The following is a 27,494-nucleotide window of genomic DNA, read 5'->3' on the forward strand; positions in this document are numbered from 1 at the left end:
AGTTATTTTTATTTTTTAATTTTTTTTAAGATTTATTTATTTATTTCAGTGGGGGAGGGGCAGAGAGAGATTCCCAAGCAGACTCCCTGATGAGCATGGAGCCCGATGCAGGGCCCCATCTCATGACCCTGAGATGAGATCATGACCCAAGCTAAAATCAGGAGTCAGACACTCAACTGATTGAGCCACCCAGGCTCCCCACATGTAATTTATTTTTAGTTCTTCCCTGTTCTCTTAAGTATTTCAGTTCCCAAATCTTATTAATTTGTTCTTGAAATGTCTGAAGAATTCATCCCTCTCCTAGTGACCATCTTTATCCCAGGCTCTATTTACCACATGTCTAAAATCCTAAAATGTCTTTAATTCCCATCTTTCCTCTCTCAGTTCTATCTGATACCCAGATGCCAGATATTGTTAGGAACAGGTCACTCTCTCTCTGTCTCCTCTCTCCTCTGTCTCACAAATACTAATTGAGCACTTACTATGTATCAGGGGCTATGCTCAACTCTGAGGAGATAGCAGTGAACATGGCAAATATGGGGCCCACCCTCATAGAGGTCTTAGGAGCTAGACAGTAATCAAATGAACAGAGAAATTACAACTTGTAGTTAGAGCTCTGAGTTTGGATTTTATTCTGAGTTCAGTAGGAATAAATGAGGTTATGACATGATCTGGTTTATATTTTGAAAAGATCACTCGGGCTGCTGTGTGAAGAATAGTTTGAGGAGAGGCAAGAGTAGGAGACTAAATAGAGGGTGGGAGACCCAGTGGTAGACTGCTGGTTTGGACTAAGGTGGTGGCAGTGGGGATGAAGAGAAGTGGATGAACTTGAGGTGTGTTTTTGAGGGTGACCAATAGAAGTTGCCAATAATATTTTAGATACAAGGGTAAGAATCAAGAATGACTCCCAGGTTTCTGGCTGAGTAGTTGTTAGATAGAGGTGCTGTTTACTTAGATGGAGGAGGAGCAGGGATTTTTGCATTCGATTGTGGTCCTGTTTAAGGAGGATTTGTAGATGGAATCAAGAGTTCCTTCTACATGCTAGGTTGGAGAGGGCTGAGACTTCCAGGGGGAAGTAGGGCACTGGCTATCTAGGTCTGCGGTTCAGATGACAGGCTTGTGCTAGAAACATCACTTGGGAATTGTCAGAACAACAACAGGAAAGTGATGATGATAAATACCAAATGTGTAGTGCTGACTCTGTGCCTGTCCCTGTTCTAAGTGCTTTATATTCAGCCCTCCAATAATCCCACAAAGTCGATACTGCTATTATCCCCGTTGTACGGACGAGGTGGCTGAAGCACACTGTTAAATCACTTACGCAGCGTGGCTTCGATAACTGATTGTTGAATTGAGTTAGAACTAATAATGTAGGTAATATGGAAAGCTATGGAGTCACACATCATCATTCAGAGCAAGAGAATAGCTAAAGAGGAGCAGAGAGCCAAGATTGAGCTCACTGCTTTCATCACTTTGTTTTCCAACTCAGAAGCCTTTATTTGCTCCTACTGGAACAAAAGATAAAATGTCAGCTCCTTAGTCAGACTGTCAAATCTTTACATAATCTATGCCCAACCTACTTTGGTGTCTTGTTGTTCCCTGTGTGATTGCACCATTCCATGAGATCATCTCTCTGCTCTCCCTTACACTCGCTCTCCTCCTCCTGGTTAACTTAAGTCCTCTCCAGGATTCAAGGGCCCCTTGTAGCCTTGAAGCCTTCCCTGATGCCTCCAGTGCAGAAACCAATCATAGTTACTGCATGTCAAGTGCTTCCTGAGAGCTCAGGAAATGAGAAACAGGTAGCAGGCTCCTACTTTGTTCTTTCTGGTCATTTGTGTTTTGTTTTCATCAACATCTTAGTAAAATGATGGAAATTTTTTAAATAAGTAGCTCATCTACTTTTAGGAGGATCAGAGATGACTTGGAAAATCAAATGTCTCACTGTAAATTGAGATCATTAATTTGGAAGTATATTTTGCTTTGAATGGCCATTTCTGCTTGAGTTGGGTCACTGAGATTAAGAATATATACTTGAAATTGTATATGTGTCCTGAGCTTTCTATCAGGCACTACTGTGTGGAATGGCAAAGCAGGATCAGAGGACCCCAGCAGATGACAACTGGCCTCGATCGGGAGCTTCCGGGCCAGATAGGATGACAAGATGTGGGCATAAGAGGAGTCATGATGGGTCCATCAGCAGCAGTTGGGCAGCTCTTGAAGTGAATCTGGTTCTCAGACTTGTTTATACTGCTCAGTGTTTTTAAAGAGATTCAGTTACTTGCCAAAATTTATAACTCAGGAGATTTCACATAAAAATCCCATTTATCAGCTTCCCTGGAAAACCCAGAAAATCAGACAACCCTGAGGGAACAGTGAGCTAGAGCTACACCTGTCTGCAGGCCCCATGCTTTCTGGTTGTCCATGATCCCCACTCCCCACTGCATTGCATCCTGCCCACACTCCTCATTTATGCTACTTGCTGGTGTTTGTGACCCTTACAGGTCAGTCAGGGTGCCATGTAATTAGGACAGGAAATGTTACGGGATTTCAGAAGGAATAGAGATCACTTTGGAGGACACAATATAGTGGAAAAGAATATAAGCTTTAGAGCTAGGCAATCTAAGTCCAAATACTAGCCCTGCCTTCCTCCTGCCAGCCTTCTGCCTTAGAGATGTGCTTTCCCTCCAGCTCCCTTTGCTTATGATAAGATGGAAAATATCACCTCCCTTACAGGGTTGTAGTGAGCATGAGCAATGATGTACATATAGTTCCTAACATGCCTGGCACCTGGGCAGCATACACTGTGGTTGATCCTGTCCAAAAAGTCTGGCAGGATGCCTTGGTTTAAGTATTTGGAAAATGTTATAAAAAGAAGCCTTGGGGTGGGGGTGGAAGCCAAATTCCAGGTAGATTAAAGAGTTAAATCTAAAAAAAATGTAAACCTTTTTTTTTGTTAACCAAAAAGGAAATGCAATTGTATATTTAACTTCCCCCAGGATGAGAAAAGACTTGCTAAGCATAAAAACCATGAGGGAGAACCAAAGAAAGGTCAGAGTTGACTCTGAAAGTTTTTGAGCTACTCTGTGTTAGATATCAACATAGTTAAAGGACAAATAGCAAATGAGAAAAGTATTTGCAGAAAGTATGACAAAGGGTAAATATCTCACTATCTGTGGTTACAGATCAATAAGAAAAGTACTAACGTCTGTAGAACAATGGACAAAGAACGTGAACACAGACTTCATAATACAATAAATGCAAACAGCAAATAGGCGTGTGAAAAAATGTTGAACCGGGTTAGTAGTTAAAGAACTCTCTGTTTGAATAATGAATTGTTACTTTTCCACTAAATTTTTTTTTCATCATTGTCAGTTGGTAATGTTCAGTATTGGTGATGTGACTAGAAGATAGGTACTGTAGTATTTTCCTGATGGAATTATAAATTGTCACAACCTTCTTAAGAAAGCAGTTTGCTACTATAGGTCCGACTGCTTTAAAGTTCATATCCTTGGATCCAGTCGTTCCATTTTTGAGAATATATCCTTAGAAAAATACTCAGGAATGTTTTGCCCGGGATCTACTTGTAGTAGCCTTTGTTTGTTTGTTTCTTTCTTTTTCTTCCTTTCTTTTCTTCTTCTTTTCTTTAAGCAGTACGGGTGTATTAAAATCTCAGTGTCCAGCAGTGTGTACCTCATTGCTATATTCTTAGCATTAGCACAGTGCCTGACATATACGGTGGTCAAAAAATATTTGCGAGTTTAAAGAAGGAAAGATATGTTCATATAAAGGAATATTATATAACCCCATTTCTGAAATACCGTACATTTGAGATGTAAAAACATGCTCACAATATAATGTTCAAAATGTAGAGTACATAATTCTATATAGAGAATGTTCCCTGTACATGCATTGCATGAATTCTGGATGATAGGATTATGTTTTCTTGGTGCTCTTCCTCATTCAGCACATATTTATTGATGTGTGTGATGGGCACCGAGCATATTTCAAAAGGGCAAAACAACATAGTCCTCTGTTCATGGAGTTTAACAGAGAGAAGGAAGGCAGGCATCGAACCAGTGATTTCCATGTGTCATTTACTTTAGTGAACTTGTGTCACTTTTATTCTGTAGAGAGAAAAACTCTGCTGCTGCTGATTTTCAAGCACTGATTGTTGGTTGTAATTTCTAAGACACCTTTTTAGGACAAGAAAGGAGCAGTTACATGAAAAATCTACATAGAGCTTATAAAATGTAAAGTTACCTTTTCAATGAAAACAAACATGTTTCGGTTTCCTGTCTGTTGAATGGTTAGTAATGACAGAATGACAAATACACCCAGACTTTTTCCCCTGATAACCATTTTTCTAAAGGAAGCCAAATAGGCTTGTGTCAGGAGGCGGAGGTGGGAGTATAGAACTTCAGGAAGGCCCAGCACTCCTTGGGAATCATAATCGCATGTTTTAATGAACTGGCTGTCCTTGGGGAGGAGGGGAGAGTGTTGATCAGAATTAATATAAAAGTATGTATTTTTTGGGGCGCCTGAGTGGCTCAGTTGGTTAAGCGACTGCCTTCGGCTCAGGTCACGATCCCGGAGTCCTGGGATCGAGTCCCACGTCGGGCTCCCCCTTCTCTGTGGGGAGCCTGCTTCTCCCTCTGCCTCTGCCTGCCACTCCCCCTGCTTGTGCTCACTCTCTCTCTCTCTCTCTCTCTCTGTGTCAAATAAATAAATAAAATATTAAAAAAAAAAAAGTATGTATTTTTTGCTTTTTTCATCTACTTGTGAAATTTCGTGTGGAAAACCAAATCATCAACAACAAAACCCACCCTGTAGACTGATTGTGACCCTAAAAAGCCTCTTTTTAAAAAGTAAGCTCTATGCCCTATGTGGAGCTTGAACTCACAGCCCTGAGATCAAGAGTCACATGCTCTACTGACTGAGCCAGCGAGGCGCCCCTAAAAAGCCTCTTTTTACTGGGATCATGGATGGAAAATTTTATCCTAAGCCATGTTTTTTTAGGGGTGTGTTCTGTTTTGTTTTGTTTTGAAGAAAGACCTGAGTAAATCAAAAGGGTCACAGAGCTGTGTTTTGGTAACTTAACCATGCTTAATGGCTGTGAATGCACTCCTCTAAACAGTCTGACCCTTGCTTCTAGCGTTGCTTATCCATTTATCAGTTTGGGCCTTTATGCACAGCCACGTGAGCTCTGCTGGCCTTTTATCTGCTTCCTAAGTGGAAAAAGTGTCTGTGTGTCTTGGTTAAGTTAAAGGGTGGCTCTGGGGTCTGTTGGCACTCTGTCCTCAGAAGGACACATTTGTGAGCTCTGTGTTGCCTTAGTAGAATCCCTTGCCCTCTTTTCTATCTCCTGCAGATTAGGAATGCACTTTCTGAGCCAAGGATGTTGGAGGGGACAAATAGCAAGCAGCAAAGTGATAACATCACCTCGAATAGTGGGTGCCCTGGGTATCGCTCTCTTTTGGGGACTGATCAAGAGTAGCTCTATCCCAAGTGAAGATTCTCCCTCTTCTGCTTTTAGGTACAACTAAAGATTATATTGGATGTATGTTTAAAAGAAACCTGAGGCTTTCTCTCATTTGAAAAATTCAGATCTTAGGAACATAAAGTGAAACACGGCTCTGTTGAACATCACTTTCCATCAGGGCTGATATTTCCCCTTTGCATATGGAATTCTCTCTCACTTGCTGGTTCTATTCCCGCCATGTGTTTCCAGGCAGAATTACAGTGCTCACCCCTTCTCTTCCACTGGCCTTGGTGCCCCCTCCTTCCCAGGAATGTTTTTCCCGTTCGAAGAGTTCTTGGTCTCAGGATTGGCTTCATGTCTGGTTCAGCGCCTTTCCTCTCTATTTTGTTTTGCGACCCTCCTTGTGTCTGTGGTTGAGTTACAGAAGAAGGTCCCACGTCACTCCCTGAGGATGCAGTATGCAGAGGGCAGGAGAACACCTGCTCCTCGCTATGTTGAACCTTGATCTGGTAACTGACTTTACAGCTTAAATCAAGAAGCCTTGAGCCCTCTAATCTCATGGACGATGCACTCCCTTCTGGTATGTTTTCTCCAGTACGACGTACATCTCCTTTGGTTGGAATCCTTTTTTTCAGAGAGCCGCCTTTTGCTTCTCTGAGATGCAGCTGGACCACCCGAGGACAGGGTCATCTTCCCACTGCTCCCTGGTTGGCTGAGGGGTCACAGGTTGATGCTTCAGCACTTACTTGCTACTGGAGAAGAAAAGGTGGCAGGCACAGTTAAAATCAATCACTGAAACCAAAAGTTATTTCAAACATTGCTTTTATCTTCTGCCTGTAAAAGTTATGCCTGTGCTCCACGAAGTCGCTGCCAGGGGCTGGGAACTGGGACTTAAACTGTTTGTGCAAGTTCATTATTGTTTTGATTTTGATTTTCCTGAGGGAAATCATTGTAAATAGTTGTGTTCTCAGAGGCACCCCTACAGTAATAAACATAAACACAGTATTGCAGGGAAATCAATCCTGCAGTAACCCAAATGCAATCCCTTGCATCAGAAGTGAAGTAGATGAATGGGTGGATCTGCCCAGAATGGAAGAGGAAAGATCAGGAAGCTCGGGTCTCAACTCTTGACAAGCTCTTTGTCAACTGCAAAGGAGGAGTGACCCCCACCTACTGGCTGTTTTGCAGGCCGTGCCTGAAGCTTCATTAGAGTACTGGACATGAATTGACTTCGGGCTCTCTGGAAGAGAGGGGCAGTGTAAATACAAGGCATTCCTATCTGAAGTGCTCAGGAGTTGTGACCTACGCTCCAAGGCTTAAACAGCCAGTCTCAGTTTGCAGCCCTGTTCTGGTCAAGCCAGAGCTCCCTTCTTTAAGAAAATCTTGGCTGTTGACTGTTCTGGAAAGAAACAAGAATGTATCTCCAAGACACCAGAGGAGCTATAGGAAGAGTCGTAATCAGTTTTAACATAGGCACCCATTAGTGAATTAGCGTGAAATGTAAAAAGGCGATGAGAACGTACCACACCATGTCTTGTTTAAAAGCCCATTTTTTCCGCACTGACTATGGCAAAACACAGAGCACAGCATAAAGCAGATGTAAAGAGTTCTTGTATAAATGACTTCACTTCTTCACAGGCCTTGGGCTCTTCTGCAGTGTTAGATGCTGATGACAATAATATCTGGCACTTACACTGTACTTGATATGTGCCAGTCTCCAAGTGACTTACACAGACTGCCTCTGTGGAGGCTCACAACAGCCCTGGGTGGCAGGTCCTGTTGTCATCTCCATTTTACAGATGAGTAAATTAAGGTAGAGAATGGTGACACAACTTGCCTAAGGCCAGACGGCTGCTGTGGGCAGAGCCAGTAGATGAACCCCTACAGCCTAGCTGCGGAGGGGTCTACATTTCTTGACCACTGTCTGGTTCCATTGCATCTTGATCACACAAGCAAACAATGTAGTACAATGAATGCTGTTTTCTAGGAAGAGAACGGAGACTACACGTATGTGGAAAGAGTGAAGATACCCTTGGATCATGGGACCTTGTTAATCATGGAAGGAGCGACACAAGCTGATTGGCAGGTGAGAACATGCAAGGAATTTGGATTCACATGGAGGCAGTGCCCTGACGGCTTCTGATTATTCATTTATCTAAGTAAATATGGTGAAAAGCAAGTTGCTTTTATCATGAGCGAGAGGCGGTACAGTGATACCATTTTCAAGTTTTGATTCTGACAGTCAGAATGGACCTCTGCAGCAGTGCGTCCAGTAGGACTTTCTGTGACAGTGGAAATAGTCTGCATCTCTTTAAGTCCCCATGTAGTAGCCACTGGGCACACACAACTATTACTGATCTTCTGAGATGTGGCTAGTGTGTTGAAGGACTGAATTTTTAATTTAATTTAAATTCATTTCAGTAGCTTCAGGTAGCCAGTGGCTGGCTATTGGGCACAGCTTCTCACCTTAGGCTGTGCTCTTCTAAAGCCAGGTCATCTTTAAGGTGTGCAAGTTCATGGAAGAACGCTTAGCATGGGAGCAGAATCTCATGCCTGCCTTTGGTCTCAGTCATTTATGTGTTGCCTTATGAGATTTGGGAAAATGGCAGGAAGCTGCGAGGAAGAACAACAATTAGAAAAGATAAAACACCTCACTGTGAGGGTGCTGGCTTATCAGAGTGATTGGGGGGCGGGTTTGCTTCAGAGAAGAAAACCTTTCTCCACAAGACTTCAAAGAGCTTATTGATGCTCATGGGGGGTTAAGGGATGATGAAGTCAAAATATGTCCATGTCGTCATAAATTTGTTTGTGTCAGAGTTATTTATATTTCCGTTTAGCATCGAGTGCCCAAAGAGTACCACTCTAGAGAACCAAGAATAAACCTGACCTTTCGGACAGTTTATCCAGACCCTGGAGGGGCGCACTGGTGATGTGAAATCTTAGAGAGAAGCTGTGCTGAGACTGAGCCAACCTTCCACTGTGAAGAAACTTCCAGAGGCTGGTCCAGCTGATCTCGTGGGGTGGCTGTTTGGAAGACAAGGATGAGATTTGCTTCCCAGCCTTGGAGTCCTATTAAATGACAGCCAGCAGTTCATGTTCATACTATGTTTACTGCGGGAACAGTACTCCCTAATCACATCTTGAAATCACATACCTTCTTTAGGCAAATTAAAAGCTGTTGTGGCCGTGCTTACGGGTGATTCTGTCTGTAAGCAGTTTCTCTCCTGCCCTCCCTGCTTCATTTGAGGCAATGTGAATGGGCTTTGCCTCCAGGGTAAACGTGCACGTGTTTGTTCCTTGTGACTTCGTGAAGTAGGATATAAATATGTGTCAGCGGCTCTGGAGCCCTCCACAGGCAGACAGCTGCTGAAACCCAAACAGAGGTGGCCTCACAGAGCCTCGTGGAAGTCCGCCTTGACTCCTCAACATCTTGGCTTGCGTGCTTTCGCAATGGAAAGCTGCATATTCTGGGAGCACTTTATTTAACCAAGTCTCCTTCCTGGGACAGACCCAGACAGGTTACAGGCCTCTGAAGAAAGAGTGGATGCTGTGTCCTGTAACCCAGCCATCTTTAGGCAGCCGCCTGGATACTTGTAATACGAGAGAAAACTGTCCCCTCAGAGGGAGAAGTTAATTGGGTGATGTCATGAGAAATTTAGGCCGAAGAGCAGCAAATGTCCTGCTAGTGACAGCTGTCCCACGTAGATGAGTTTCCCCTAGAGAATGACTGGAGTCATTTAAACCCAAGCCAGAGAGAAGCAGGAGCAGTCCTGTGGGGATAGACTCAGTTACCTAATAGTTGTCTTTACCTGAAGTTCCAGGAGCCCTGTGACGAAGGCTGTCTTCTGACTCAGTGCTCTCTTAGACACAAGTTCCCGAGATTCGACAGTTAGTCCATGATGTCACCAAGGTTCCCAAAACAGAACAGACTGGCTGCCCTTTCTTGCATCATAAAATCACGTGTCTTCTTGACCTCTTGACTTAGGAGCACTGTGCTGCTGGATTGATTCCAAACGAAGATAGGGAAAACTCGAGAGAAAATGGAATCAAATGGATGAAAACAGGGCAAGAGAGTTAGAGTTTCCATAGCTGCCTGCTGCGAAAACGTACAGAGCCTTCTTTTGATTTTGTTTCTGTTCCATGCTAGAAGACGAATGGCCTCGGTGATGGTGGTCAAGTGCCAAAAGCTGGCCAGGCTCTTCCCCAGAACTCAGATGCAACACCAGGCCTGGCAGGCCCTGCCTTCTGACAAGCTTTCTGGCTTCTTATATTGGGGTTCCCCCCCCCACTTTTTTTTAATGTTTTGCATGTGGATAGCTCCTTTCTGTAAGAAATATTAAATGCTTTATAAAATCTGAGCATCACAATAAGCCTTTCAGTGAGGGCGATGCAAATCGCCATAAAAATCAAATAAAACCTCTAATTCCGAGCTGTTTTCCTATTAAACAAAACCTGGCCAGGGTGGTAGAGCCAGCTTCAGTTGTGAGTTTGATGCATGACATGGGGAAATTCCTCTCGCACAGACTAAAGAACTGGCAGATGGCTCCCAGTCTCACGGCATCCCTCCTAATGTAGGGTCATGGCCTTCTCTTGTGTCAGCTGCACATTTGATCTCTTCACTCATCACGGCTATGGCTGTCGGGGAAATGAGTTCCTGCTCCCAGCCCACAGCCTGAGCCGCCGGCGGGGCTTCTTCAGCTTAGAGCAGCAGTCTTGGCTTTTGTTTCTTGCTGCCCAATGCTAGGACTACCCCCCCCCCACCTTTTTTTTAAAAAAACAACTAAGATAATCTCCCTTTTGAAATGACAAGTAGGTCCTTGCCATGGAGTTAAAGGACAGGGTTTAGGACTGCACAGAAATTTTCAGAACCTGGCAAAGGATGCTCCGTGACTGCACCAACCCGTTGCTGTGTTTTACTGGCCGTAGATCTTAACTAGGAATTAGGGGCTGAGCTACTTTGCCAACATTACTTGTAAAGCAGAGGCAGCAAATACAACAATGTAGCATGAAGAAAAACAGCTTTAGTTTTTTGCTGCCCTTTTTTTGAGCTTTAATAACCAGCCAAGAACTGTCCTGGAAGCTTTTTCTATGTAATCCTGTGTCCTTCCTAACAGCCTGGCAGGAAAGAGATGCTCTTCCCATTGTATAGAGACCAGGCAGCTGAGCCCCCCAAGAAGGGTTAAGTGATTCAATAGGACTTCGAAGCAGCAGAACCAGAATTCAAACCACAGATGAATCCTTAAACTGTGTGCTTTTTCCTCTGCCATGATGAATTTAGGCAAAGTAGTTTACTGGGCATCCCTGAGAGCCTGAACCTCAGCACTTGCTCCTGCAGAGCTGGCCACCCAGCTCACCCTGGGACCCCACGGGCAGAGCTGACTACCAGGCCACCTTGTTTGTCCTCTGGCTTTCCTGTATGTGAGGGCAGGCATCTGTATCTCCTCTCTTCCTGATCAACACTAGCAGCTCCTAGTCAGAAACCGTATTGCCAACTGGACTCAAAATTGGCCATTTAACTAAGGAAGCTCATTTTGAGGGGAGAGAATCCAGTTTCTGGCAAGTTAGATAAATTCTCATCCAACCTTCCTGTGACCCAGAACAGTGTTTCCTGATCGTATCCCAGCAGACTCTCTGAGGTGGATGCATGGTCCCATCCTCTCTTCATGCTTATCTGTGAGTACCTCTGGGGGCTCTGAATGACACCCAAACTCAGCGTCAGGCTTCTTCGTGATACTTAACAACAGCACTACTGAAGTCAGCGGACAGCCCAAAGAAACGGGTCGGGTTGTACACTAAAAATGTCTTGACGACAGGCAGCTTGCCTCAGAACAGTGTGCACTCAGCATCAGGTTGTATCCTCCATATGGAAATCATGATCCATGTTGTTGACTAAACCACTGACCACGGTGGCATGGACAGTTCCTAATAGGTTTAGGTCACGGCTCATAAACCTGACATTTCCTTGTGGCACTCACTCTCTGCGTGCTCCATGGCTGATACGACCTTGCCCTAGTGCATGGCAGGTCTGCTTGGACCTGGTGGGCGAGTGGCACAGTCTCCTGAATTGTGTCATGGCAACCCCACTGGAGTGAAGTGGGTCCTGCCCTGGGCAGAACGCTCCAGTCAGAGGACTGTAGAGAAATCCCTGACACATGATGGGTCCCTGCCCTGCTGGGAATACTTCTTCCTTGAATTCTGGCAGCTTTTACTTGGCTGCAGAATATCCAAGACCCACTTTGCCTTTTCTGGTCATAAACACTTGTAAAGTGTTGAATCTGAAGTCTTGATTGCTTTATTTTTCTGAACAATGCTTTTGAAAAAGCCAAATGTTTCCATGGTGATGCATTCTGTTTGTTTAAATCTCTACTTATACATGGTTCCACCCACTCACTCTCCTCAGAAGGACCTGGTCTACAACCTCTGCCCCCCTTCCCATTTTCTCTTTGGAAAGAACCCTCATGGGAGGCCCGGTCAGTTTTGTGCTGCTGGAATCCAGTCTTAGATACGGCGATTCCTGTGTCTGAGGGTCAACAGGGAAATGACGTTGATGTTTATTTATTAAAGTGGAACACAGACTAACGGTGCCTTTTCCAGCTGGCTTAGTCTTGCTGCGCCGACTTGCAAGTGCCTTTCCCAGCCTGTGCACAGAGCCCCCTGTTGGGCTAGGCTATTTTTCGTGTTAAAGCTGAGCGAGGGGCCTGGTGTCAGAGAGCAGTATAGGAGGACAGGGATGAGTGAGGCAGGACATTTGTAGCCAGCATTACTGAAAAGATTGCTTTCTCGGGTGAGCCAACTCCGTGCTGACCAAGGAATGTGTGACAGCGTTGTCATTACAGTTAGGTCTGTGCTGTCACACCCCCCCACACACACTCCCTGAACACCAGGGACAGTCCCTTTTCTCATGGGGCCTCCACAAGTGTGGGCACGTTCAGGCAGGATCCTGGCCTCTGACCCCACTGGCTTTTAACTCTGGACACAGATGATAGGTTTCTGGATGGGCAGGAAAGGTGAAAGCCAGAAGGGAGCTGGGCCTGTGTTGGGCCTGGGGGTACCTGGGTGGCTCCTTTGGTTAAGCATCCAACTCTTGGTTTCCACTCAGGTCATGATCTCATGGGTCATGAGATCAGTCCCTGCATTGGGTTTGGCACTCGGTGCAGAGACGGCTTGAGATTCTCTCTCTCCCTCTCTCTCTGCCCCTACCCCCACTCTTGCACTTGGGTGTGCACGCGAGCGTGCTCTCTCTCTAAAATAAACCTTAAAACAAAGCAATAACAACCATGTTGGGCCTATTACATCCCTAATCTGATTTCTTCCTAAAAGTGACCCTAATGAGGTCGGTGTTTTGTTTTTTAATCAGGTGGAGGAACATGTACCTAGAGGATGATCAGATCCTGAGATCTGGTGTCCCGGGGTGGGCTGGAAGAGGCCTGCAGGGCTGCTTGTCAGCAGGCCTTCTGTGTTGTCTTTGGGCTTTCCCAGCCCTGGCCCCAGGCGTGGGGGACAGCTGCAGCCAGAGTCTCCTGGGGCTGGAGGGACTGCTTTCTTGGGTGAGACCAGTCGGAGCCTGGGAGCTTCTCCCCTGGGGCAGGAGACAAGAAGTGGGCTCTGGAGGGGCTGTGGGATCAGGTTACAGTTAACCGCCTCCTGCAGGAAGGGCCTGCTGAGCAGCACGTGTGATGATCCAGATGCCCCCTGAAAAGCCCATCAGAACGCACCCTCCTGGCTAGATGTGGCCAAAATGTTTCCTGCTGCAGGTGGTTGCCTCCCCCTGTCCAAGAGGCTGCCTCCCGCTGTCCAAGAGGCTGCCTCCCACTGTCCAAGAGGGCTGCCTCCCCCTGTCCAAGACACTAGGGCAAGAAGCCACCCTCCAGGCCCTTCTACGGGTGCTGTGATGACGGAGTCTGTCCCTATGCCACTTGTCCCCACCCTGCCATTCTTGTCTGTACTTGGAGAATGGCATGGGTGGGGCCCTCTAGGAGGGGAATCCACACCTCCAAAAACAGTTCAGGTTGAGGGCTCTATCCTCCCTGCCTAAAGAATGTGGGATGGGTGCATAAAGATGCCACAGGGGTGGGGGTGCTTCCCAAACTCTGGCCCAAGAGTGTTCAGGCTGCAGACCTGCAGTCCCTTTTCTCATGGGGCCTCCCCAAGCAGGACTCAGGAGAAGTGTCATCCTATGCCCTCGCTGGTTAGAGAAAACTTTTCTGGAATGTTTCCTCTGAAAATGTCTAAGGGATTAGCCACTCATTTCTTCCCAGCACCCTCTCTCTGACAGTAGCTTTTAGTTTCCATTCACCTGCAGTGAAGGGGAAAGGAAGACAGCTAGCCCAGAGGTAAGAAATTAAGGGGGAGTCCAAATGTCTGGCTTCTTCCCATTACCCCCGTCTCCCCTAGTCTGCCTCCTCCAGCAGCCTCCTGCCTCGTGCTGGGAGGAGCTGGGCCGGAGAGGAGAGCAGTGAACTCTTGTGCGTGCCTTGCCCTTTGTCTCCCAAAGTACCATGAGGGTGTAGGTTAGGAACTGCTCTCCCCATTGGGGGAAGCCAAGGTCCAGAGGTGCTCATTCCAGGGGCACCCAGCCGGTAAGGCAGAACCAGCATGAAGACCCGTATCAAGTACCTAGGCCATTGTTTTTTCCGCCACTCGGAATCTGTGACCTCCTCTGAGATTTCTAGCTAAAGCAGCACCTGGTGACAGGAGGGAACATGGACACAGACAGCCCAGAAAGTACACTGCCTGTGGGGCAGGCCTCCAAGGAGTGGTATTGACCGTGTCTGCGCCACACCGGCCAGGTGGCTCGATACATGGCAAGAGTCCCTGCTGCAGCTGGAGGTGGCCTCCTCCTGCCGAAAATAGTGCAGGCCAAGCCCTGCACCAGCTGATGAGGGCAGGGAGCTGGACAACTTCAGGCAAGAGTGGCCTAGGTCTAGCCTTGCGAGGGGGCGTGCCGCCTTCTCCAGTGCTGCAGGCACGGGGGTGGGGTGGGGGATTAGGGAGCAGCCGTGACACCCCACACCCGGCCCAGTCTCCACATCTGTCAGAATTCCTGCCAGAGCCCTTGTGGAAGAAGCCTCGGCTTGAGCGCGCCGACCAGGGCTTGAGTCCCACTCTGCCCTTTCTGGCTGAGTCACCTTGGGCCAGACAGCCCCCAAGCCTATTTCCTCAGCTGTGCAGTGGACACGGGAGCAGCCACCCCTCCGAGGTCTCGCGGGGTCGAGATGGCGAGTGTAGCACTCCTGACGGTGATGTACTTAGTAATGTCATGTCGTAGGTGGACTGTTCCACACGCCCTACTGACCCCAGCCCTGAGCCTCCCGCTGGGTGAGTGATTCTTCGGCAGCTGACCATGGCCCTGTGACCCTGCCTTTCCTCTTGGCAGGCTCCCTGGGTGCCCACACCTCGGTTGCCGTCCGCCAGGGGAAAGGCCCAGAAGCTTTGGGAGGAGGGGCAAAAAGAAAATTGTCCATGAGCGAGGCTGATCATATTAAGATCCAGCTGCACTTAAGCGTCTCCTGGGAAGGTCTTCAGACCAAGCTGACGAGAGCTCCCAGATGCCAAAGTGGCCTCGCGTCAAGGCTCCGCTCACTCGTGGCAGCCCTGCCACATGCTCCCCAGGTGATCGGTCCCCTAATGCACCGTCCCTGGCCTCATTCCACTGCCTCTTTCCCCTCGGGGCAGTGTTTGAGCTTCCCCAGCCCCGGGGCCAGCCAGGCTCAGATGCACCCCTGCCAGTCACATTCTTTTCTTGTCCTTGCTGGCAGTTTCCAAATTCTGTACAGAACACCTTGGCCTGGAAGATTAAACAAGATTGCCAGGGTGGAATTCTGTGTAAGACTAGGACTTTTATGTCTGCAGATTGTGTATTAGATTCAGTGGGGAATATATAAAGGGAGGACACGATCCCTTCTGTTACAGATAGAAGGGAGCCAGCATGGCTTTCATTTTCTTTCTCAAAATTAGTTTATTCCTAACTACAGAAGGAGTACGTGTTTTTTGCAAGAAATTAAAAAGAAAGATAAAAAGGAGAATCCCTTGTAACTTTACAACCAGAGACAACAGCTCCTCACATTTTGCAGTGTATTTTTTCTACATACTTGTATCCTTAAAAAAAAAAAAGCAACTTCATACTGAACTCATCATTTTGTAGCCTTTTCCTATTTATTAAGAACGTGAGTACATGACATTAATTGCTGTCCCATAACATGGCTCTGAATGGTTGCATAGTATTGTATATAGTTGTTGTGTTGGGTAAACCAGTCCCACTATGTTGGATGTTTAGATCGTTGTTGATGTCGGGGTGGTGTTTGCTATTATTAGTAACCGTTCTGTTGGTTTGGGAAAGCAGGAGAGGGGATGCTGGGAGGCAGGGTGGTGTCGTAGCAAAGAGCCCGAGATTTGGCCTCATTCAGACTTCAGTTCAAATAAAAAGAACAGGTAATGTTTTTATAGAGCCTGGGTATGGTGCCAGGCACATATATTAACTCATGATTCATTAACCCTCACAGCAGCCCAGGAGCTATTTTTATCCCCATTTTACTATTCAAGAATCAGAAGCACCACCCCACCACTTACGCAGCTGTCCTGTGGCTAAACCTTTGTGCGTATCTATTACTTTTTCTTAGAATACATTCCTAAAAGTGGGGTCCTTGCCTGGATTTGGAAGGCTGTGCCTAGCTCTAAGGCCTTGAATCGATCGTGTAAATGGCTTTCCAAAAAGGTGGCACCAACTTCTCCTCCTACCACTGGTGTCTGAGCATATCTGAGAAACTCATGCTCTGCTTTGAGCGCCGGTAACAAGCCAGGCCCTGCGCTCAGTACTCTCCAGAGCTTCTCTCCAGGAAGAAGAAGCTGTCTGTGCCCCGCATGGGGCACGCGAGCACTCAGGACGTCTGGGCAGCATTAGCATCGAGGTCGGATGTGTCGTTTGTTGAGAAACCAAGAACACACTTGAAACACCTCCATGACAAGGTGACTGTGAAGCGAGGGGCCCAGACAGTGAGGGCTGCAGGGCTGGGAGGAGCAGGAGATGTAATTTGGGGTGGTGGTCAGGAAAGGCTGCCTGGTGGAGGAGGCCCTGGGAGAACGGGGAGGACTGAGAAATGACCATGGGCATCCTAGGTGGCTTATGTCCAGGGGTGGGGGGCGGTGAGCTGGAGGAAGGACAGCGAGGGAAGGAGAGGGGCCTGGACCGGGCCTGGGAGCCACGGAGGGCTGGGGACAGCTTTCAGGCGGGAGTGAGGGGTGGGGCAGGAGGTGGGAGGACCCACGGGGCAGGAGCCCAGGCAGAGAGATGGGGACCCCCAGGAGAGCTGAGGAGAAAAGATGTTGGGTTTTTTGGTGCTGATAACACCCTTTCTCGCTGTGAGTGCTGAAGCAAAAGAAAACCAGACACAGGACTTAGCTATGAGGTCAAAACACCAGTGTTCTTACTGATAAGCAGGATGGGAGACCTTGACTTATAGCCGTGATCACAGTCAAGACTTCTCGCTACTCCTTCACCGAGTCTAGGGGCACCCTGTTTGGGAAACAGCACAGCCAGCCCTGTCTCTACCAGTTGCCAACCCCCCTGAGCCTGCAAGGAAAGAGATTCCCCCAACCCAGTTCCTCGTCCCAAGCTTCCCTGTCAGAGAAGTCTGTGCTGCTCTCTTGGGGAAAGAACGGGGCTCAGAAGGGTGGGTGCTACCTTTCCAGTGTTCTGCCCTCCTCAGAGTGGGGCAGTCCTTTCCTCGTTGCAGGGTGAAGTGGGAGGTGCTCGCTCCCATCCCCTTGCTGTCGTCTTCCCGCCCAGCCCAGGATGCTTTGGGGGAACATCTACCAGGAATCAGCCAGGCAGGGTAGTGCCGAGGCATACATGTCGGGTTCATATAGACCTGCCTCTAGAACAAGGTGCTCCGCTGATGGCTGCGTGGTCTTTGGCAAATTCCTTAGGCTGAGTGTTTCCACCTTTAAAACAGGGTTGTTTTAAGAATGGAGTGTGATGTGTGTATCTAGGGCAGCTGCTATCAGTAGTGTGTAGATGTGAAGGAGAGTCCTGGGGCCTGGGGGCGGGGGCGGGCGAGGCTTGCACTGGGCCTTGGGCAGGTCTCATTGCCAGTAGTCGGGTCTAGGACAGGCCTTAGGGGAGAGAGGGGCCAGCATGGCCGGGAGAGACCAGGTAGGTGGCTGCACAGGGGTTTGTGGAGGCAGGTGGGAGGGAGGGCAAAAAGGGCCCTGGTTCTGGGCTGTTCCCATAGAGAGGGAGTCGGCGGGGAGGAAAGGAGGCAGGGAAAGAGCCCGAGTAGGGAGAAAGAAGGGCCTGAGGACGTTCTGTCAGAACACCCCCACGTGAAGCCCCGAATTTTTCCTACTCTAGCCTGGGAACAACATAGGATAAGAGTGGCCAAGGCTGAGAGTGTCTAAGGTTGAAAGATGAGCAAGAAGTCAGGCCTCTGAAAGGCAGCATCAGGAGACGGTTCTTGTCCTGTGTCTGGACTCTGGGCCAAGCCTTTTCCTGCCCTTGGCCCCAGGTCCGCATCTGTAGAATACAGGGGTTGAACCAACTTAGTGTTTTCTGGAGCTTTTTTGACTAGAACCCATGGTAAAAAAAAAAAAAAAAAAAAAGTTTACACACACACACACCCTGTTTAAAACTAAAGCTTCATGAAACAGAACTTTATTATATGTGTTTACTCTCCTGTTTTCTGTACTGTTGTGTATCATTAAAAAATGCTGGCCATGGCCCCCTAACCGTTGGTATGGCCCACTAATGAGTCCCGCCTGTTGGTCTGAAAACACTGCCCCAGCTCATCTGGAAGATTCCTTTCTCTGCTGGCAACCTGCAGTTCTGTTCCATTTACTCTGGCCTCACGACCCCCATCAGCCAAGCCTTTGTGGTTTTCTTCTCTGTATCTGCAAACAGTGGTTTCCAGCCTCAGGTGCCGGAGACTCTTGGACTGGAGGTGTTGGAGTGCGCTGCTCTGAGCGGCCTCCCACCCGAGCTCACCGTGTGAGGCCCTGGTTCATCCGCCATCTGGCCGCGGGCTGCCCGCTCTGTCTTGCATCCTGGGGGCATCGTGAGTGGGGAGGGGCGCCCAGGCCTTCTGCGTCTCCACGGGAAACGAGTGGGCTTGGATGTCATCCACACTCCTCTCCCTACCCCACCCAGCTCTACTGCTTGGCCCACAGGACACCAGTCTTCTTTCTGGAAGAGCTGCTGGGGAGTGGAGCCTGGCTCCCAGTTAGAGTTCCAGACTCTTCCCCGGCCCCAGCCCTCTTCATCCTGTCCTTCCTCCCACTGAACCCCTCCCTGGTCAGGTTCAGGAGCCACTGCCATGGGAATGACTGACGGATGAGAAGAGCTTTGGCGACTGGTGGACCTGGGAGCAAATCCCCGCTCTATCTCTGGGGGGCTCTGTGACCTTGGGAAAGTTCCCAAACATCTCTGAGCCTGTTGCCTCAACCAAAGCTTGGAGATAATAACACTTACCTCAGAGGCTAAGCTTAAGGGTGCAATGATAGGTTCAGAGTGCTTTGTGTTTGTGACTGGCATGAGGGAGCTGCTCAGGAAAAACTCATTCCTTTACATCCCATCCCTTGGGTGTCCGAGAGAGAACAGCTGAAGAAATGGCAGCTGGTGCCTTGAAGAAAGACAGAGGAGATGCCTTCCATGGCCGGTGACAGGTGGGGCAATGTCAGAGAAAGGCTGCCTGAAGTTGGGTACCCTGGGAGTAACTGCCCCCCCCCACACACACACACCGCACCATGTCCACAACATGCAAAGAGACTGGGCACAGCAAGCATCTCATGTCCACTAGGCAGCCCAAGGCCGTGTCTGAGGAGGAAGATAGGCAGGGCTTGAGGAGAACAGACTCTGGGCCTCCAGAGTGGGCCAGTAGCTTTTTACAAGGCTGACACTGTGCCCTGTCCCAAGGCCAGACTCAGAACACATTACGTGAAAGGGCATCTTTTCAACACTAATTTCTTGGAGTCTGTTTAAAAATCCACCCTCCTACAGAGCCAGTTTTACCTCAGTATGTTTTAATAAATCATCTAGTTTGGTCCAGGAGAAGGATGGGGCAGGCACGAGGCTTCCACAATCACAGAGTAGTGAGAACTTTCTAGCAAACACCAGAACCAGGGTATCCAAGCAGGCAGTCTTGAGTTGCTGTTTGCTTATTCTCGTGCTGTTGCCTATTACTAAGGCTGCAGGAAAGTCATCTCTGCAGGCTGTCTCCAGAGCCCACAGCACTTTCCTGTTGGCGCCCACCCCCTCCCGCCATGCTGGTGAATAATTGAAAGGTAGATGTAAGCCAAGCTGGAGACAGGCGTGAGGATACCTCTGTCCTCCGACTCTGCGCTTCCAGGGCGGCTGCTTCCCAGAGCTTGGAAAGCAGTTCCTCTGAGGGAGGGCTCCTGGGCACACTGGCTCTCGACAGCTGCAGAAACTGGGGATCCCACAGCCCAAGGCCACACGGCTCCCATAGCAGAGGCCGGGAGACCCTGTGCAGACTTTCTTATGCAGCTGGGACTCGGCAGTGCCCAGGCACCCCACTGACCTCCTTGCCTCTGTGTTCCTGGCCAGCTCCAGCTGCCCTCTGGTCTGTTTTGGTAATAACCCGAAGGCTCTCCTTCCAAGGCTGGCACTTTAACCCGGGAACAGAAATAAGTCCCCGAGGCTCGCTTTAGGGAGCACCTGAGGCTGGCTGGTGGTTCGGTAAAGGCAGTGACAACTTCTCCGGATCTGAGGCTGCAAACCCTGGGGGAATGTCTGTGGGCCTCAGTTTCCCTGTCCATATGTGAAGCGGGTAATGCCAGATGGGCCCGTTCCAGAGAACCTGTCTTCCCTGAGGACAGTGAGGCGGGAGTAAGGTCCAGGACTGGGTTCCATCCCGACTCTGTCTCCGCATTGCTACTTGGTGTGGGAACTTGTTCTAGTTCCTGCCCCTTTCTGGGTCTCTTTGACCTCATCTCAGAAGATAGCAGAGATATCCCTGCTTTAACCACAGAGAGGGAGAGACCCGCTCTGCAAAGTTCAAGGGCCACAGATGATGTGGGATTCCATCCTTATCCCTGTAGTGGTTCTCAGACCAGTGGTCCCTGGAGAGGGACACTCAGAGCTGCAAGAAAGCGTATAAGAAAAACAGCAGTACAGCCTCTGGACGGCCCCAGCTGTGCCAGGAAGCGGGACCCCCGCAGGGAGATGCGCTGCCATTAGCCACAGCAGCAGAACCAGGCCTATAGGCTGGGCATGAATCGTGGGAGCTTCCCTGGGCTCTGGCTCCTTCTGAGTCCCTAAAAGTCTCCCTGCCGCCACTCCAGCCTGACACTCCCTGGGGCTCATCCTGAGAGTGGAGGGTGCCAGGGTGCCTCCCCCCGTGGGACCAGCTCTGCCCTGCCAGTTCTGGCGGCCTGCCTGCCCACAGCTGGTATCCCACTGCACCGTCTACAGGGAGGCCCAGACTAGAGAGTGAGCTCATTGCGGCATGAATGGGGCCACTGGGGCTGCTGGCGCTGAATTCAGGCTGAAGGTGTGAGTTGGGGATATCATGGGGGGTCTCCCTGGCTCCTCTCCCTGCCTCTCTCTGTCTCTCCCTCTCTGTGTCTCTTGGGCTCTCTTTCTCTCTCTCCCTCTCTCTCTCCCTCCCGTGCACACCGACACCCCCTCTTGGAGCTTGCCGGGGATTGTCATGGCAACCCTCCAGCAAAATTATCAAAACACTTTTATGCTCACACTCGTACCAGACGAAGTGCTAATTCTGATTGAGGCAGAAGCAGTTGGTGGGATGCTGAAGTCACAGGCTTTGTATGGAAGGCTCGCTGGGGGGCAGAGTGGCACCAGAAGGAAGTGAGGGTGGTGGGGTCAGGAGGCAAGAAGGGCCCCACCACAGGGGTTATGTTTGTTGCTGACCCCTCCTCACCCCTTATGCCACATTCACATTTGCATTCCACCTACACACACCCAGATGCATGCATACAGTGTGCGTACACACACACGCGCGCGCACACACACACACACACACACACAGTGGGCTGGGCCAAATACACCCATAGTGCAGACTGACCCAAACAGCAACATCTGGAATAACCATCACCTCACTCAGCCCTTGGAGGCATGAGATCAACTCTGGGGAGACTTCTGGGTGAGTGTAGGGGGAAAGCCAGCTGACCAAGGCTTCTAGCTGGCAATCGATCCATATGCCAGGGTGGCAAAGCAGTCACCAGAAGCGGCCTGACCCTCCTGCCTGTCCCCTCTACCCCCAGGAAGCAGGGGAGCATCTGGGAGCAGAACTGCCCCAACCCCATTCTTTCTGCTTTTGTTCTGTGGCCTCCCCGGCTCAATGCGTCTCTGCATCCTGGGATGGACTTGGCATCCCCGCTCCCATCCGACCCGGGCTAGTGTACTGCAGGCTCCCTTGGAAACAAAACCCTGTTAATAGCTGAAGAACTGGTGGTTGCTTTTTTTAAACCTGGGCTCTGCCCAAAAGCCAAAGTGTGGGTGGGGATGGTGGAGGAGGTGGTAGCATAAGCCCTCCCCGGGCTGCTACCATCTTCCTGCCCCATCTGCTCCCCCAGCAACCCCCTCCATGGAAGCTGGCCTTCCCCCGCAACCTTAGCTTGGGCTGTTTGCCACTCTTGGGCTCAAGAGGAAGCCTCTCCTTGGGAACAGGTCACCTCATCCCTGATCCTGAGGATTCTAAAATGTTAGAGCCTGGTGGGCCCCCAGTAAGTGAGTTTGGCCTCCTCGCATCACAGATAGGGAAACTGAGGCTCAGAGGTGGGAAGCAACTGGTTCAAGGCCACAGAGTACATGGGTGATGGAGCAGATATGGCATCCCGTGCGTCTGATGTGGCCGGTGCTGTCCCCATCCCGTCGGAGGGGCAGGAAGATGGGGTGGTACAGGCGAGGAGCACTGCTTTCTGGGTCAGGCACACCTCCCTGGCTTCCAGTGCTGCACGTAGCACTGAGAGTGACCTTGGTGAGCTACAAAGCCCCCAGAGTCCTCATCTGCAAAATGGGGGTGATAGCGAGGCTCCCCCTCAAAGGATGCTGTGAGGATGATTTTAGGTGAGGTCCACGCAAAGCACCACTGGCAGAAGGCCAGGCGCATAGTAAATATTCAACAGATGACATTTCTATGTCCCTCTTCTGTAATCCCAGGGCTACAAGCCTACTAAGAAAAGGGACCATCCTCATCCCCTTTCATGGCTATCCTCTGCCCCACTGGGCCCAGGGAGGCAACTTAGCCTGTCCTGGCAATGCCCACAGTGACCCAGCAGACTGAGCAAGGCCCAGAGGGCAACATAACCCAGGCCCTGATGCCTGGGCAGGCCCCCCTCCCAGAACCCCCAGGTCTGCCCACCCCTCCTTGACACATGCAGCTCTCACCCCATACCACCCATGCACCTTTGGAGGAAGGTAGATATGGACTGGGGGTTCTGTTGAAGGAGGCCAATATCCCCTGCTACCCCCCAGGACCACCTCTGGGCACCAGCAGTAACACCATACAATGGAGATGTTACTTAGTCACTTAGAGCTTGACCTTGCTGTGTCTGGCTTTTTCCTCTACCTTGTGAGTCAGGCAGAGAGCATAAGTCACCCAAACCCTCAAATGCCCCCTGGAGCAGGAGTCTCTTGGTCCCTGTCCATCTTCTCTACCATGTTAGGGGGCTGGGTAGGTTTGAGCATGAGATAATGAACACAAAAGGAACTTGATTCTCATGCTTCCAACATGCTGGGCATTCAGCTAGCTGCTTTCCATATACTCATCATGGACTCTCAGCAATGTTACTTATGCACTGAGGTGCAAAAAAGGAGTCTCAGAGAGTAGGACCTGCTCAAGGTCACAGGATGAGCTCAGGGCAGAGGGGTTGGGATCTAGCTCCATGTTCTCCTGACCCGACAGTGGCCCTTGGCTGACTCCTGCGGAGCTGGAGGGCACAGCACATTCGAAAAGGCCACCTAGGGCTGGGGTTGGTCCTGGAGGCGGCCTGAGAGGTGGAGAGCTGTGGATTGGGGGGGGGGGGGTGTCAGTGGTCGAACAGAGGATTCTAGGTGATGTGGGAGCTCAGATGCCGTCCTTGAGGGGAGGACCATCTCTCTACCCTCCCTCTCCTCTTCCTAGAAGCCCCCTGTGAGCAGGGCCAGACATGCAGTGGAGTGGAAGTGAAGGGGGCCGAGCTGGTTGCTAACCTGGGACCGTTGCTGTGAGCCAAGGGCCTCTTTTCCTACTTTCACCTCCCTGGGGCCGGGTATGGGGAGTCTTCTGTCAAGGGAAGCTGAGAGGAGCGACCTAGGGCACCCCAGTCCCTTGGGGTCCGGAGGAGCTGTGCATGTTGGGAAGGAAGCCCTGGTGGAGATGGTGTTGCCAGGAGCTATGGGAGCAGAGGTCACGGGGAGCCGAGGAGCAGGGTGGCGGTCCACTCGTGAGGAACCCGGAGCTCCTGCTGCGTTCCGGAGCTGGCCCAGGTACTGGGGAGAGACGGAGGCTGGCAGGCCGGTGGGGAAGGCAGACAACACTGTTGAGGGGAACAAACAGGTAAGAAGGCCATTTAGTTAGTGGTATAGAGTGACTGAGGGACCACTTGGAATAGGGTGGCCAGGGAAGGCTGCTCTTATGGGGCACCATTTGAGCTGAGACCTCCACAGTGCAGAGAGATTAGTGGCTTGCCCCAGGCCCCACAGGACGTTCAGGTAGAGCCAGGCTAGGACCTGTCTCTGGACTGCCATTCTAATCATCTTCCTCCTTCTAGAAACAGCCTTCTCGTGCATTCTGACATGTTCTCCTGGTTTCCCTCTTAACCCTGTTGGACATTGCTTCTCTGAGTCCTTGACTGGCTCATCTGGCCCCCCAGTGTTGGCTGCTCACAGCCCTTCTTTCTCTAGAAGGTGGGCTTTCACCCACTATCCCATCTGTACCCTGAAGATTCCCAAAGTGCTACTCCATCCCTCACCTCTCGTCTGAGTTCTGCCAGTGTCCTGCTTGACCTTAGATGTCTAATGGCTCTCTTGGTTAGGACAATGCTGAGTCGATATAGTAGAGACCTGAAATTAGAGTAGTTTAAAAATATTCAGTTGACTGCCTTCTCATGTAATAGCTCCAAGGGAAGTGTTTCAGATTGGTAGATAGCTCTGCCCCACAGGGTCATGTAGGGATCCAGACTAACATGAAGGATCCAGGGTCTGTCTGGTAATCACTCTTCCAGTCGGTATGGGGAAAAACATGGAAGCTTAGGGTGGGAATTTCCTCATACGCAAGTCAACAGTTTGACTTCTGCTCACATTGCACAGATGACTCTTTTGACACATGGCCCAGTCTTAGCTGCAAGGGAAGCTGGGAAATGTGACCCAGCTGATGGACAGCTAGCAGTCTCCGCCACAGTCCCCCTTCTAGAACCATGAGGACTTCCCTGCTCTGGTGGTGGAGGAGGTTCTGGCCCTGTGTCTCCCTGGCCCTTGACTTTGCCCTTGGCAAATTCCTTCTTGTTTATTACTCTTCACTACCACCCTACAGGGTATTGAAAGTCTGTCTTCTTTGAACATGTATTTGGGCTGGAAGGATCATGGGCTTTTGAAGTCCAGCCTTGCAATTTTGTTGATAATAATAATTCCTTCAAAAACTTGGTCTGCCTCTAGTCAGTTCCATGTGCCAGCAACCACACCCAGAGCTCCTTTCTTGTCAGAGTTATTAAGTCTGTTTGCCTTGCCCAACTCCTCTCTCTCTCATTTTAAATGAAAGTTATCCTAAAGGCATCTAAAATAATAGACTTGAATGACAAGGCAACAGTGCTAATATAATACTTTGCTATAGGGATGGTCCCTCGGCATGGCCTCACAGACAAACTTGGAGAGGGTACTGGGGAGAGGCAGTCTGCCACAACAAGCCAGGACAGTCTGATCTTCTTCTGCTCCTTGGACAAAACCAACTGGGCTTTCCAGCCCTGATGATAGTGGGTCTCTGTATTATCTCCCCTTCTGCTCATCTCTTCTTGCAAACTAGCCAGTCTCTTTGCTGGGGTATCTGGCTAAAAGCATCATTGAGCAGCCAACACGTGCAACTGTTTTTAGCTCTTTCCAGCCGTTTTTCAAGAATTACAGGCTCAGTAGGCATGTGTTCCGTCTTCAGAATGATCACAGGTAACGGTTTTAATAAATGTTTTGTCACAGCATAACAAGGGTCACCAGCTTTCCATCCTCCACTCCTGGTTTCCGTATTACCACCTGTTGGCGAAGCCAGTGCCACAGATTTTAGGGTTTTTATACATGGCAGCTTTGCATTCCTGGTACCACTTTCTGTATTAGAGTATTGCTAAGCTGCTGTTAAAAGAAAATCCCAAATAAGATGGCCTTAAGATTATATAAATAAACTTTTCACTCACATAATATAGTTCCGATATGAGCACTCCAGGCCTCACCTCCATAGGTAGAGGATTTTGATGGCTAGCCAGCAGACTCCACAATGGCCCTGCCCCTCTCCAACCTTCCTGTCCCGGTCTACCACTCGCTCAGGCCAAATCCATCAAAGTCAACCTTGATTCCTCCCACCACCCCATCTAATCCATCAGCAAGTCCTCTCATTCTCTCTTCGGGCACATCCCAAATCTGACCTTTTCCCTCCCTCTCCACTGTCTTCACCCAGTCCCTGTCTTCAGTGTCTTGTATCTGGGCGGGGGGCGGGGGGGGCGGTGACGTCATGCTCTTGTAAGTGGGCTCCCTGCTTCTTCTGCACCCCTCCCTCTCCAGTCCACGCCTCACATGGCAGCCGGAGTGAGCTCTTAAAAACAGGGATTGGAGCATGTCGCTCCCCTGCCCCAAACTCCCCAGTGCCTTACCATTGCCCTCAGAATAAAATGCTGTCTCCTTAATGTGGCCGTCAAGGCCTTCTGCGCCTGTCCCTACTCCTCATCCCCCCTTCCCACTCTGCTTTAGCCACATGGCTTTTCTCACTAGCTCTTCCCTGCCTTGGTGCCTTTGCCCTAGGGTCCCCTTTGCCTGAAACACTCTTCATTTGATCACACTCTGGTTCCTTCTTTGTACTGCACAGGGCAAAGGGCTTCAGGGTTAAGTTTAGAGTGAGGGCTTAGGAGCGAAGTCACCTGCGTCTGAACTCAGCTCTGCTGCGTACCAGCTGTGTGACCTTGACTAAGTTGCTTAGCTTTATCTGTGCCTTGGTTTTTCTATCTGTAAAGAACAATAATAAAAGTATTTGTTTCCCAGGGCTGTTGAGAGGAGTTAAGGTATAAAAAGTACTCAGAGCATGGCCCATATTAAGCGTGTAGCAGTGTTATTATTGTCCCTCAGGGTCACCTTAAATATCACCCGCGCTGAGAAGCCTTCCCTGGCCACCCCTTCTGCACCTTTCTCCATCTGCATCCCTCTCACAGCACCCAAGAACACGGTCTTGTTTCCATATTTATTGTCTGCCCCACCCACTGGAATGTAACTCCAGAGCTGGGACACAGGCGGTCCTTAATGAATCTGTTGAATGGCTGTGGAAGGAATGGAGGCCAAATCCCATCGATTCCCTTCATTCCCCTGGCCCTGTGAGCCTAGCTGGGTGCCTGTGGGGAAGGTGGAGGCAGGGTGAGCTCCACCCTTTGCCTGGCACTCTTGAGGCCCCTGGGGTCTGGAGCCATGCTCACAGTTCCTTCTTGGGAGTCAGGAAAACGAGGGCACCTGCTCTTAGAAGCCCTAGGGGCACGGGTGGGTACCAGCCTTCGGCCCCGGGACCATAATAGAGCGCCCTGTGCAGTCTGCTCCACCTGGTTCCATCCGTTCCTAGAGAACTAGCTACTTATCCTCTCTGTGCCTTTACTATCTCATATGTAAATTTGGGAGAATACCAATTACCTCACAGGGCTGTTAGGAAGATTAAATAGGGTAATATATGTAAAACGAAGCTCACTGGCTGGCTTGCAGTGAAGCTCTCCAGATTGTAGTTATTATCATTGTTATTAGTGCCTATCCAAGTGTCATTCTTCTGAGCATGAATAGGGGGCTGGTGCCCGAGGGACTTGGGGGTGGGGTTGTGAGGAGACGGAG

The 27,494-nt window shown here is 49.7% G+C and overlaps 2 protein-coding genes across 3 annotated transcripts in view; both read left to right on the forward strand.

Annotated features, from left to right (window-relative positions):
• Positions 1-10,249, forward strand: part of ALKBH3 (alkB homolog 3, alpha-ketoglutaratedependent dioxygenase) — a 35,050-nt gene extending 24,801 nt beyond the window's left edge. For both annotated transcript variants that reach the window (XM_032413951.1, XM_032413950.1), the window contains exons 9-10: positions 7,467-7,565; positions 8,317-10,249. In XM_032413951.1, the coding sequence (XP_032269842.1) occupies positions 7,467-7,565; positions 8,317-8,409 (192 nt within the window). In that variant the 3' untranslated portion in view covers positions 8,410-10,249. The remainder of the gene's footprint in view (positions 1-7,466; positions 7,566-8,316) is intronic.
• Positions 1-27,494, forward strand: part of ACCSL (1-aminocyclopropane-1-carboxylate synthase homolog (inactive) like) — a 131,280-nt gene that overhangs the window by 8,829 nt on the left and 94,957 nt on the right. The gene's annotated exons all lie outside the window — the stretch shown is intronic.

This window comes from Phoca vitulina, unplaced genomic scaffold (assembly GCF_004348235.1).
Source record: "Phoca vitulina isolate PV1807 unplaced genomic scaffold, GSC_HSeal_1.0 scaffold16, whole genome shotgun sequence".
NCBI lineage: Eukaryota > Metazoa > Chordata > Mammalia > Carnivora > Phocidae > Phoca > Phoca vitulina.